Raw genomic sequence first — 12,150 nt, 5'->3', positions numbered from 1 at the left:
ATTAGGTCCACCTTGCACTTTTTCTGAGGCAGCTTTAAGAGTTACTGATTAAACTGTCCAGCTGTGAAATTTAGTTTTAATGGCTGATTATGCTTTTCTACAGTAAAAGTGAGGTGCTCAGTTACTTAGGACTACCAGTAGTTTTACAGGAGTGAAACACCTTCAGACAGATTAGATAAGCATCTAATCAACCTGGGGTTAAAGAAATGGTTCCTCTTCTCTTAGGTATGGGCAAGGATTTTCAGAATTGGTTTTATGAATGATGATCTGTGGTAGCCTCAAATGAACTTGGTCTTTCCAGCCTCTTCGTTCTATGAGTCTGCCTGTAGAACACCAGTTGGTTAGCTGGAGCAGCATTATTTGTGAATGTCTAGTGAGGAGAGAGATGAAATTTTTACCCTTTGCTCTCCCACTGGGAACTGTAACTTCATAAGAGCCAGGTGAAAGTGCACTCCTGAGGACAGTAGCCAGAATACAGACTTGGAAAGAGCGACTGTCACCATTTTACTTTCTCTTCTCCCTGTTCCTATGCCTCCAAATGATTTTTTAGAGACATTTTTCTCTGCTAATTGGAGGGTGAGGCAAGCACTCAACAGCATGATTGAAAAAGCTGCAAAATCTCACCACTGTAATTATTTGGAGGGAGACATCTCTCAGTTCCTGTCCATCTCCACACTCAGTAACTGTCCTGTTTTGTAGCCCAGAAAGTATATACATCAGACCCCTTGCAGAGTTTAAGAAATGCATGTCTTTTGTGTATTTGACAGATTGCAGCTTCAGCTGTTTACTTGCTACTTTAGTCTCATATGGTTTTGAACATGAATGGCCATGTTATGGTTTTTGTGTCTTGTGGAAATACCTGCTGAAGAGGTGGGATGCTAACAAGGATTAGTTAGAAACAGACTTTTTACTTTGCTGTTGATGTGACAACTGAGAAGACCACATAATGGCTATAATCAAATGTTTGAATTATGGAGGTTGAGCCATGATACCAAGTTGCAACTGAGGACTTCAGCCTCTTTAGTGTACTTTATTGAAGATTGATAGATGGTTTATCCCAGCCTCTACAAGTGCAGCATATGTAGAGTGACTGTCTTCCAATCCATACCTGCACGCAGCTGAGCTGATGGTTGTATCATACATTGGATTGGTGAACAGCATCCAGCTTAAGGGGTCAGTATGCAAAAGACACTGTGGCATTATACTGCAAATTTACAAGATGAGACTTAATTTTGGGAAAACATGAGGAGAGAGCCAGCAATGCAAGTCTCAGAGACTGAGAGGGTCAACCCATGTAACTTTCTGCTCTGCTCTTGGTGCCAGAGGAAGGAAGGTTGACTCCCAGTCAGTGTCTTCTAAAGACTTAAAACTGTGGTTCCCCTCACCACATTGTACCCAAAATAAGAGTTGTAAGCAGTTCCTCCTTTTGTTTCTGGTAGCCTTCCTTTTCTTTAAGGGCCACATATTAGACAGCAGTAGATGGCTATTTTGCAGAGGATCACTGTTCTGAATAAGAAGAGAAACCTAGAAAGTAAAGTGCTTGATAGCAGGAGGATTTTAATAGCTCCTGAAAAGGGTATGTCATTCACAGTTCTCTTATCTCAGGTTTATGTATATGTTTTGTATGTATGTAAAGTGTATGGCATTTAGAGGTGAATGCTGTGCAGATTTCGGATCCATGTGTTTGCTGGTCTGTTGCTGGTTTTGTCTTTCTCAGACTGGGTCTGTACGATGTTGGTGTCCATGCCAGTAAGGTCTTATTTTGGGTGTTTTATCTGCCTTTTGTATAAGTTGCATGTGGCTGGGATCTTCTTCCTTGTATGCTCTGAAGAATATTAGTTGCAGTTACTCTGCTCTTTCTTCCTTTTGCATTGAACTTTCTTGTTATGTTCCCCTAATCATGTCTGATACTTCCATCATCTCCTTATTTCCTTCCATCCTGTAATCTCCAAAATTTTGCTTGCAGTAATCATAGGAGGTAGTCTACAAGAGCAGTCATCCTGTTGGAACACTCTGGATTGCCTACTGCTATCCACATCCTATGTTTAGTGTTGTTAGTGTACATGAATAAACCCAAATGTGACCAGTGTATGCATTGAGCTGGTTTGGCTCCCATAGGCACAGCTGCCCATGCCAGTTTACATGAAGCCTGCAGGTGTTTCACACCCACCCTCCTCGAATTAATTTTGTTTTGTTGCCACGCTTTTTATCTGTCACAAACTTTCCCCACACGTGCATTTTACCTTTTTTGCAAGTAAGCTTTGCCTGCAAAAGAAATTACAAAGAAGACAAATGGAAGTGAAGCTCATTGAAATATTAGCAAGTCATTTTGTCCTCTTCTGGCTTTCATCACGAATAAAAGAACAGCAAAGCCACAGCAAAATAGCAGTGAATTTCCAAAGGGGTCTGCAAACATAATAGTGATAGAGATCACTTAACTGTGGTAGTTCTTCTTATGTGATAATATTAAGGTGGTTTTTTTTCCTCCCTTCCCTGTGAGGTAGATCACTATTATGCACAATGTAGTACGCACCACATGGAGGCTAGGCAGGAGAGGTGGTGTCTCAGAGGTTACACGAGGCCATGGAAGACCCAGCAACAGAATCCAAAGCTTCTGGACCACCCAGGGCCCTCCTCATGTACCACAAGCCATCAGAGGAAGATTAACTCTAAACCCTTTTGGTTTGCTCTGTACAGTATAATCATCTAAATGAAATCAATGAATACTTGATTTGAGAGTCTCCCATTGCTCCATCCCTGCTGTTCCTAATGTTTGTTAACAGATTGCTTTGTGGTGGAGTGCAAAGGTGCCGCTCTATAAAACTGTAATGACTTCTGGAAAGGAAGTTGCTCTGTGTATTGCAGAAAGCACCATTCAGTTTTGATTGGAACATGGGGAGTTGAGAAGTTGTTATTACTGTTAGTACAGCCAGTTGGAATAAAAATTTCTGCTCAGTTATGGTTAAGATGACATTTCCTTTTTCCTTGCTTTCTCTCTCTCCTTGTTTACCGATGGAACACTCCTAGTGTTCTTATTTGCCTTTGGGCAGGGAGCTGGCATGTGGTAAGGCCCTGGCATGCCAAGGAAGAGGATCTTATTTTCTGTCTCCTGACCTCTTCTGTCTGTCAACCATCCTGTTTGCTGCTCAACTTTCTCTTTGCTGCTGTTTCTTGATCCTTGGGTGTTTTCTTGTCAGTGCCCAGGCAGCTTTTTAACATTTCTCACTCTCTAAGCAGAAAACAAAGTGTTCAGTGGGATGACTGGGGTTTCTCCTTGTGAGGGGGTTTGGTAGTGCCAGATCTCACACTGCCTGGCTCCAGGAGCCAAGGGACTGAAGGGGAAAAAATGAGGCAGAGATTGCTGCTGTAAATGAGCCCCAGCTGCACAAGTATGCACAGCAAGGTGAAACTAATTTGAACAAATGCAATTATTCTGCTCTTGCTGCAACTTATATTTTGTGTTGTTTCTCCTTGGTAAAAGACCACTGGCCTTTGGGATGGCAACCTACACTGCAGTATGTCTGGTTACTGACAGGGCGGAGATGAAGATAAGTCGCAGCAGATCTATCAGATGTCATGCGTTGGACATCAGGTCTATACAAACAGCTCTTGCCTTGCTTTCCCCAAGGTCTGTGGTTCATGAACTTCCAGGATTGTGTGGTGGCTGCTCTCTGCCCTGACATGTTAGAGGGGGCACACCATGGAGCTGGTTAGTGAGCTGCAGCTGGGGCACGGGCTAAGGGCAGAGGGGTTACTGTGCAGTACTGTAGCTTGCAAGCGCACCACGCATTCAGTTCCCTCCCCAAAATGAGCCCAAATCCCCAGCACGCTCCCAACTGCTGCTTAACCCGCTTCCCTTCCCTTGTCATGTGTGCGAGGTATCTCCAGCATCAGGTGACAGCATTACTGCTGCCTTACAAATTCGAGACAATTGGTGACAAAGATAATATTTTTTTATATAATTTTGTTTCTTCTGGTTTATAGTAATACGGTAAATATAAAGTGTTTCAAGGCACAGAAACTGTTCTTATTTGTGTTTCTCAGCCAGTTATTGAGAGCTTATAGTAATACTCCATCAGGCTTTTGTGGAAAATCAGTTTAACATGTTTGACACTTTGCCTGTAGACCAACTCCTGTGAAAATCCTGGTTGCTTACAGGACCCTAAGCTTCACCCACATAGATCCCTTTATACCACTGTAATCATACAAACTCACCTTTACCACCCAGGTTTGCAGTCTCAAAATGCTAGAGAGTGAAACAAATCTCTCAGAATTTGTGGGGTTTCAGCCTGCGGTTTCTACCTCCTATTTCCCAGACTCCTATTCTTTTCGGGGGCTGAAGCAAAGCCTGATGAAATCAGCAGTTTTTACAACCACTCAGCTGTGTACTGAGTTATACCTCGTGTCTCCTATGAGTACTGGGCCACAGAGAAGACCCTTGCAGTTTGCAAGTTATGACCAGTTACAACACATTCATGTAAAAATACAGAAGGGGGCTATGGTTTACAGAAATAATAAAAAGTGGAGAATTACTTTCTCTTTTCCCAGTCATTTTTCTGCACCTGCACACATACGTTCATACGTGTTTTGGCAAACCAATCTAGTATCCTAGGTCAATGAGTTACTTTCAGGCTGATGACGTGAACATTTACAGCTTTAAATCACTTTTCCTTTAAGAACATTTAAATAACTGCATTTTTGTTCAAGGAAATCTTGACTCTAAAACAAAAGCCTGTAGGAAACCCATATATTGTTAATTGCAAAAGATGGGCCTGCTGTGGTTTTCCACACTGCTGATCATATATGGCATCCCAGATGACTAGCAGATCTGATTTTATAATCATGTTGTGTGAGGAGTTTAGACTGAGTATTACTTGTAATTCTGTCATTTCTCTCTACTGTTTCTTTATTAATGTCTTCAGCATTCTTGGTCTGTCCTCAATCTTTCACATTTTATACTGATGCTTTATTGCAGTGTTTTCTAAATTTTTTAAGTAAGTATCTTTCAAGATGAACAACAGTCCTTCCTCAGGAACTGACTGAAAGCCAGATTATCTTTATTTATCTAACTACTGCCTTAGATATCCCCTCTTTGGAAATCACTGTTCCATTGTATGATATTGCTTGCTTTTCCCTACATGTCTTCATGAGCAGTAAAATACAGTGTTGGCATTTAAAATATTGTCACTTCATGGTTGATGGGTGAGTGAATGACTGACTGAGAGTTTTCTCCTCAGAAGTAACTTGGGGGGGGGGGGCTCTTTACAAATTCAGGCTCTAGAGATGGTTATTTTTTGTATCAGTGATGCTTGCCATGTATTTCTGATCTTTGGTTTATAAGCATAAATGGGCTATTCTTTTCATTATAGTTGCTATTGTCCATGTCCATCCAGTGTCTTGTCCTCCAGCTGCCCAGAAAGATTTGGAAATAACTACCTCACAGGAGTTAAGTATGAAGAAAATGTCGTTCAGAGCTTGCACGGCCTTTACATGCCAGTCACAAACTGTCACTGAGATTGCATTATAAGCTTGGATAAGCTTTCCATATTTTAGGTTCACAGTTTGTCGCTGCATTGCTATTTTCGTTGCTCTGTCTTTGATCTCACAAAAAGCTCTGTGCTGGTCAAGGAGTCTGTTGATACAGTCCCCTTTGCCCATGTGGGCCTTTGAGCTCATTACAGGGAGAAGGAAAGATTGTGAAAGTAGAGCTTCAGAAAACATTGTAGTTGCCAAATAACATAGCATTTCTGAAGATGTTCTGTGTCTTGCTGGGGGCCTCTGCTTCCGATCTGAGCTTTCAGAGATTGCTGTCCACACCATTCTTTCATCAATGTAGCCGTGACAACATAGAAATATTAGTAGGACTTACTATTGTGTCAGTGTAGGACTATTCATCCCCCATAGGAACTGCAATGCAAGCAGAAAATAGACCCTTTGTCCTGAGGTTACTATCTGAAGGTCTAGACTGAAGAAGGTAAGTGGATATAGAGAGATGGGGAAGCAGAAAGAAGGAAAGTTATGAGCGCTTACCTGCCTAGCACTGTTGCTGACACCTCTAGGTATGTTTCCCTCTTGAAATCTGCTGTAGTTCCCATAGCTTGGTTAGCAGTCCCTGGTTGTTTCCAGTGTGTGTTTTTGCTGGCAGCACAAAAGGTCCCAATCTGTTCTTCAGATCATTTTGTCTAGTGCTAGTGTTGGGAAGCCCCAGCTGTGTTGCACTAGGCTCTGTACACACATCAGCAAAAGACAGTCATTGCCTGAAAGAACAGTCTAATAAAGTATAATGAAGATTACTGAATCCACACTGTTTCAAAATACATGGCTGCAATTCACATGAAACCTGACAGTGAAATATGTATGAATATGCATCAGCACTGTCTCAAATCACCAGGAGTCCGTTAACACACTGTGCTAGTAAGTCACATTATAGGACAAGAAGGCTGAGGTAGTTTTCCCTTCTAGTCCGTGTGGTAAGGGATACTTTTACAGTAAAAGTTATGGACAGTTAAAAGCATATCATGAAGCAATATCTTGAAATTTCATATGGCTTAAAAGTCACGTTTACAATTCTGTATACAAATTTAAGTTTATAGAAAGTTTTTGTGGTATTAATCGAAATTCATGAAATTATACATGTCCCTTTCTCCAAACTGGCAGAATTTTAATATGAGAAGAGCTATCCATACATCCTTAACTTGTCATTTATTAGAAAACTCAAGCTCTTAATGGTTGACTTTGGAGAAAAAAAGGTCAAGATACAGGCCAAGATCTTCCTATTACAGAAGATGAAAAAAGGGGAATATATTTGCGTCTGGTTATTCTAATTCACCACTGCAAGCATGGTGTGATTGCATTCTATCTAGTCAGTTATTTTCTTTGTATCTTGAAGAAGAGATATAGCCAAAGTGAAGGACATTTGGAGACAGACAAGGAAAATAATTGAGTCACAGAGAGTCTTCTGTTTGAGGAGGGATGGGAAAGATAGGGATTGTTTTAATTTAAAGAAGAGACAAATAAAAGAGGACGTGACAGTAGTGTACAGAATGATGAATGATACAGAGGAGGTGAATTGTGTGCTCTCACTTGCCCTATTGTAAGTACAGAAGCAGAGGGGCATTCAATAAAGCTTAGTCAAAAATAGTAACACTGTTTAAAGGGAATTGTTAAATAGTAAGTGCCTTGTTTCCATAAGCTTACCTTGTTTCTCCATGATGCTGGAGCGTGGAGAAGAGATGCTTGGGCAGAGAAGAGATTCAGAGCAGCCCTGCAGAGAAGGACTTGGGGGTGTTGGTCGATGAGAAAATGAACATGAGCCAGCTTCAGTGTGCGCTCGCAGCCCAGAAAGCCAACCGTATCCTGGGCTGCATCAAAAGGAGCGTGACCAGCAGGTCAAAGGAGGTGATCCTGCCCCTCTACTCTGCTCTTGTGAGACCTCACTTGGAGTATTGTGTGCAGTTCTGGTGTCCTCAACATAAAAAGGACATGGAACTGTTGGAACAAGTCCAGAGGAGGGCCACGAGGATGATCAGGGGACTGGAGCACCTCCCGTATGAAGCCAGGCTGAGAAAGTTGGGGCTGTTCAGCCTGGAGAAGAGAAGGCTGCGTGGAGACCTCATAGCAGCCTTCCAGTATCTGAAGGGAGCCTGCAAGGATGCTGGGGATGGACTCTTCATCAGGGACTGCAGTGACAGGACAAGGGGTGACGGGTTCAAACTTAAACAGGGGAAGTTTAGATTAGATATAAGGAAGAAATTCTTTACTGTGAGGGTGGTGAGGCACTGCAATGGGTTGCCCAGGGAAGTTGTGAATGCTCCATCTCTGTTGGCGGTGTTCAAGGCCAGGTTGGATGAGGCCTTGGGTGACATGGTTTAGTGTGAAATGTCCCTGCCCATGACAGGGGGGTTGGAACTAGATGATCTTAAGGTCCTTTCCAACCCTAACTATTCTATGATTCTATGATTCTATGACTATTCTATGATTCTATGTATTGGGAGGGATGCAAAAGACCTCTAGGAAATGAATTCAGGTTGTCCTGCTAAGCAGATCTTGTGGTCATACTGCAGTGACTACTGACTGGATTGAGTTATATTTCTTGTGTGAAAGAGAATAACTAGTCAGGTAGTCTTAAAGAACCTTTTTAATCTTTAAAGTAAGTGAAAGTTGCATAAGATTAATATGTGTAATGAGACTATCCATGCATTTGCTAGAAAGAGTAAAAAAGTAACTCTTCAAGGTAGAAATCTATTATTGATGGAACAAGTATTGCTTTGTGGTTGACCCCCCTGTGAGTTTTTTTGCATGTCTCACTGTATATCTACTTGTGACTGTTTTATAAAATGCTGATGTTCAGCGATGTTGGTTCAAGGCTCTACTGCCAGGGCCAAGCAGACTTCTGTCCATGAGGAAGTTGTATGAAGTACGTTTATTCTTCCTGAATGCTCCTTTCTTGTTTTCTCTTGCTTTTGAATATTCCATTTATTATTAATCTTTAATTAATAAGTTTGTATCAAAATCCAGAATACAATTTATTTTTATCAGTAGATTCTAAGGAACAAATAGAGTAGATTTTACGTGTATCAGTCACCCCTCCTTTTTTAAGGAGGATAATGAGACATGCAAATACCTTATAACAAGTGAGATAATTTTCTGGTCAGATTATTACATTATCTGTTCACATCCACTGTTACTTTTAGACTTGATCCCTGCACTCTTTTTGTAGATTTGCAATTGTTTTGTAATTTCTCACCATACAGTTTTATTTCATGTAGTACAATCCTAATCCACCTGTGGTGATCGTCACTTCAAAGCCTAGTTCCTGTCGTCATTTTGAGTGCTGTGCCTGCCTTGTTTCTAACATCTCTGTCTAGTCTGTTGTGGTAATGTCAGTGTAGTGATTAAGGTCTGGATCATGTCTGTAAGATAGCCTTTCATTTCCTCCTGCAGTTTTCCCCACTTAAAATAGCTGAAATACTGCAGTTTCTGGATGAAGACTGCTCATAATGATATAGGAGAAATTGCTTTTTCAGTAGTGTTTCCTCTTGCCTTGTAATTAGGTCTTTGTTTTTCACTGACCTAAAGGACATCAAAAATGCATTTGCTGACATTCTCAGTATTAACCTTTATTTGCAGCTATTGAACATTTAAAATATTTACTATTCAACAAGAACAGATGTATTTTATGACTCATGTAACATACATAATTTCTAAAAGTTTGTAGGAGATACATATTTGTGTGTGTAGGTATGTGCTGTGTACATGAACATCAACAGTATAGTTAGGAATGTATTCGCCCTCCACTGCAGTCCAGCTGCCTCTGAAATAGCTATGGACATTATCTTGGCAGCCCTGAAATACCAACCTACAACATGGTGAAGAATTGTTTAGCCATTTGAAATTGCAGAGAAGATTTAATTGTAAATGTAATTACATAGTCAGAGGTATGCAAATTTTATGTCCAAACTTAAGTGAAAAGAAGCATTCAGTCTAATTCTTTGTCATTAGTCAAAAGCCCTCCAAAAACCGTCTAGGCTGCAAGCTAAGCTGCCTTTCATAAATCTCAGCCGAAGACTTGCTGCTGACTTTTTAAGACTAAATTATTTCTATTGTTCTCAAGTTAGTACATTTTTGTTGTTTTCTGAGAAGAGAGCCCCACTGGGTTGAGCATGTAAGTATATGGGTATAGGGGGAAGGAAGATTTGTGTTAGTTAAGTGGAGATGATAAAGCTGAAAACATAGCAACAGGACATAAATCACATCTTTTTTTCTTTTTCTAGTTGGCTCGTCACAATAAAACATTGCAACAGATGCTGAAACCAGGGTCAGATCCAGATGAAGGAGATGAAGCCTTGAGGTACTATGCCAATCATACGGCACAGATAGAGGTAAAGAATTGCTCACTGGAAGATTGGATACGAGACAAGCTTGCATCTTGTGCACAGTGTATCAACTCTTCTTAAGATTCAGAGCGGCAAAGCTTATTCAAATGGTGTAGATTATTTATGAGGAAAAAGTTGAATAATATGCTTTTGGCTATGGGAGAAAAAGGAATGCACCTATATTAAAAGTGGCTTCAAATAATCATATTACAGTAGGTTGCTTGTGTGTTACCAAATACATTTTGTTAGGGGAATAATGACAGTGTCATGAAGTCAAGAATAATCTTGTATGGTACATCACTCAAATAAGTAGTCATGAATTTCAAAGCCAGTGATGCTAACTAATCAAATTAAAAGTCTGGCTGGAGTACAAAGAGGTTTTGAAGTTGTGTAGACATTCAGTACGGCTTTTGTTTAAAAGATCAAGGCTTGGCCTGGTTCATCAGTTCTGTTCTCTATTTTAAACTTTACCCCTGCCATGGATTGGATTTAGATCAAGATCCACAGAGGTATTTAGGTTCTTAACTGTTATGTCAGTTACTGCGCTCTTACAAATTTCATGGGATTATAAGCATCAAGGTAGGAATTAGGCACTGTAGTATCTCTGGTCCTTAGTGACTTCATAAGGAGGAGAATTTCTATGGCGCAGAGGCAGCTGCTGTGAGGGATTGCAGGAAGAAGAGGCATCTGTCTCTTGGAAATGCTGTATCAAGTCCAAAACTGGCCAAGTATGAGAACAGCACAGTATGGTTGCACACAGGCCCAGCCTGAGTCTGGGCCAATAATTTAATCTTCAATGGGATCTCAGGCTCCATCGCAACATTGGACCTGAGCTTGGGTGTGTAGGGTCTTGATGCAAGCACATCAGGTCCGTTTTGCCCTGGCTGCCATCAAGACAGGCTGGGTCCTTCTCTGTTTCCCACCATCCTTTTTGCCTGATACAGGCCACGTTATCCCACCACAGGATAGATGGAAGCTGCATGGCTGTGGTGGTCCAGAGGGCAGTCCTCTAATATATTTTAATATTTTGAGTGCTCTTGAGGTATTCTGAAATCTCCTAAAACCTCTTGGCTGCAAAGCCTGTTCCTTTAACAGATATGTAGGCCTCTGTTCTCAGGGAGGCTTTTTAAATGTCATTCTGCTTAGCAGCACATGCAGCTTACCTTTTCATTTGAGTGCCTGACAGAACTGAAGATGTGCTCTCAGCTGCTTTATTCACCCTACAAGGTTAGCTGCTAGTCACAGTCCTGTTGCAAAACTCCTGGCCTGAGATACAACTATCTACTTAGGACACTACAAGACTGCTTGTCCAAATTTTACATAATGCATATGCCCATGAGCAGAATTATCCTTCATTTTCAACAAAAATGTGCTTGACTATGTTACTCTTAAAAATGACTTAAGACAGGTGTTTTTTTAGTATGTTCACACGATAAATATGAATTAATAGAGAGAAGGGAGTGTGGTCTAATGCAGGACTGAGACTGGAAAAGTGAAACTCAGCCCAGCATTGCTGATATATCATAGGGATGCTCTCTGGTCTTTCTCTGAAAGCAGTCCTAGATTTGTTTGGCATTTCAAATATAGCTCCCCTATATCAGGGTATCTCATTTGTTTGATTTGAAAGTCAAATAGTGGGGTTTCTTTTTCATTGGTGGCTGTACAGAGACATGGGTCCAGGAGTCAAGATGAGTTTCTGTTCATTTCTGTATTTTTAGTAATGCAGAGTCCATGATCGAAGGGGGAAGCAATTTTGATGGCAGTGTGGTGAGGCAGAATAAAATCTAGCTCACTCACCAGTAACTCAGTAGGCCCTGAAAAACAAACAATGCAAAACCTTGTTTTTGCCAAGAAAGAAGATAAAGACTGACAACATATGGGTGCTGTCTGAGTAACAAGGTGCTATTTTTGCGTGTTCACCTTCACAATTTATCTCATAATTGAAATAGACTCAAGGTGAGAAAAGAATTTTGTAATCTGAGCAGAAAGCCCCTAAACTTCTGCCCTGTTTACTGGGAAGATTTGCTTGCATTTATTGCAAAAATGAAGCATTCTGAATTAGAGTATTTTTTATATTTGGGGGAAGTCTGGACCTAGGTTTTGCTCAAGTATTTATTTGCTTGTGTATGTATTTGCTACCTTACTTTCATGCAGGCTTTTGAAGATAGAAAAGTAGTTTTGCTTTGTTTTAGGATTGATTGGTTCAACTTCATAACTTTATTGTAATGTTCAAATAATTTATTCATTAACTTACAAATAAAAGGGGAGCTGTGAA

At 40.7% G+C, this 12,150-nt stretch overlaps 1 protein-coding gene across 1 annotated transcript in view; it reads left to right on the top strand.

Moving 5' to 3' along the window:
• Window positions 1-12,150, top strand: part of ITPR2 (inositol 1,4,5-trisphosphate receptor type 2) — a 265,600-nt gene that overhangs the window by 208,304 nt on the left and 45,146 nt on the right. The window contains 1 exon segment of the mRNA XM_080617700.1: window positions 9,774-9,881. Coding sequence (XP_080473826.1) covers window positions 9,774-9,881 — 108 coding nt within the window.

This window comes from Psittacula echo (genome assembly GCF_963264785.1).
Source record: "Psittacula echo genome assembly, chromosome: 1".
NCBI lineage: Eukaryota > Metazoa > Chordata > Aves > Psittaciformes > Psittacidae > Psittacula > Psittacula echo.
The sequence above is the reverse complement of the archived record's forward strand: the minus strand, read 5'-3'. Positions and strand labels throughout refer to the sequence as shown.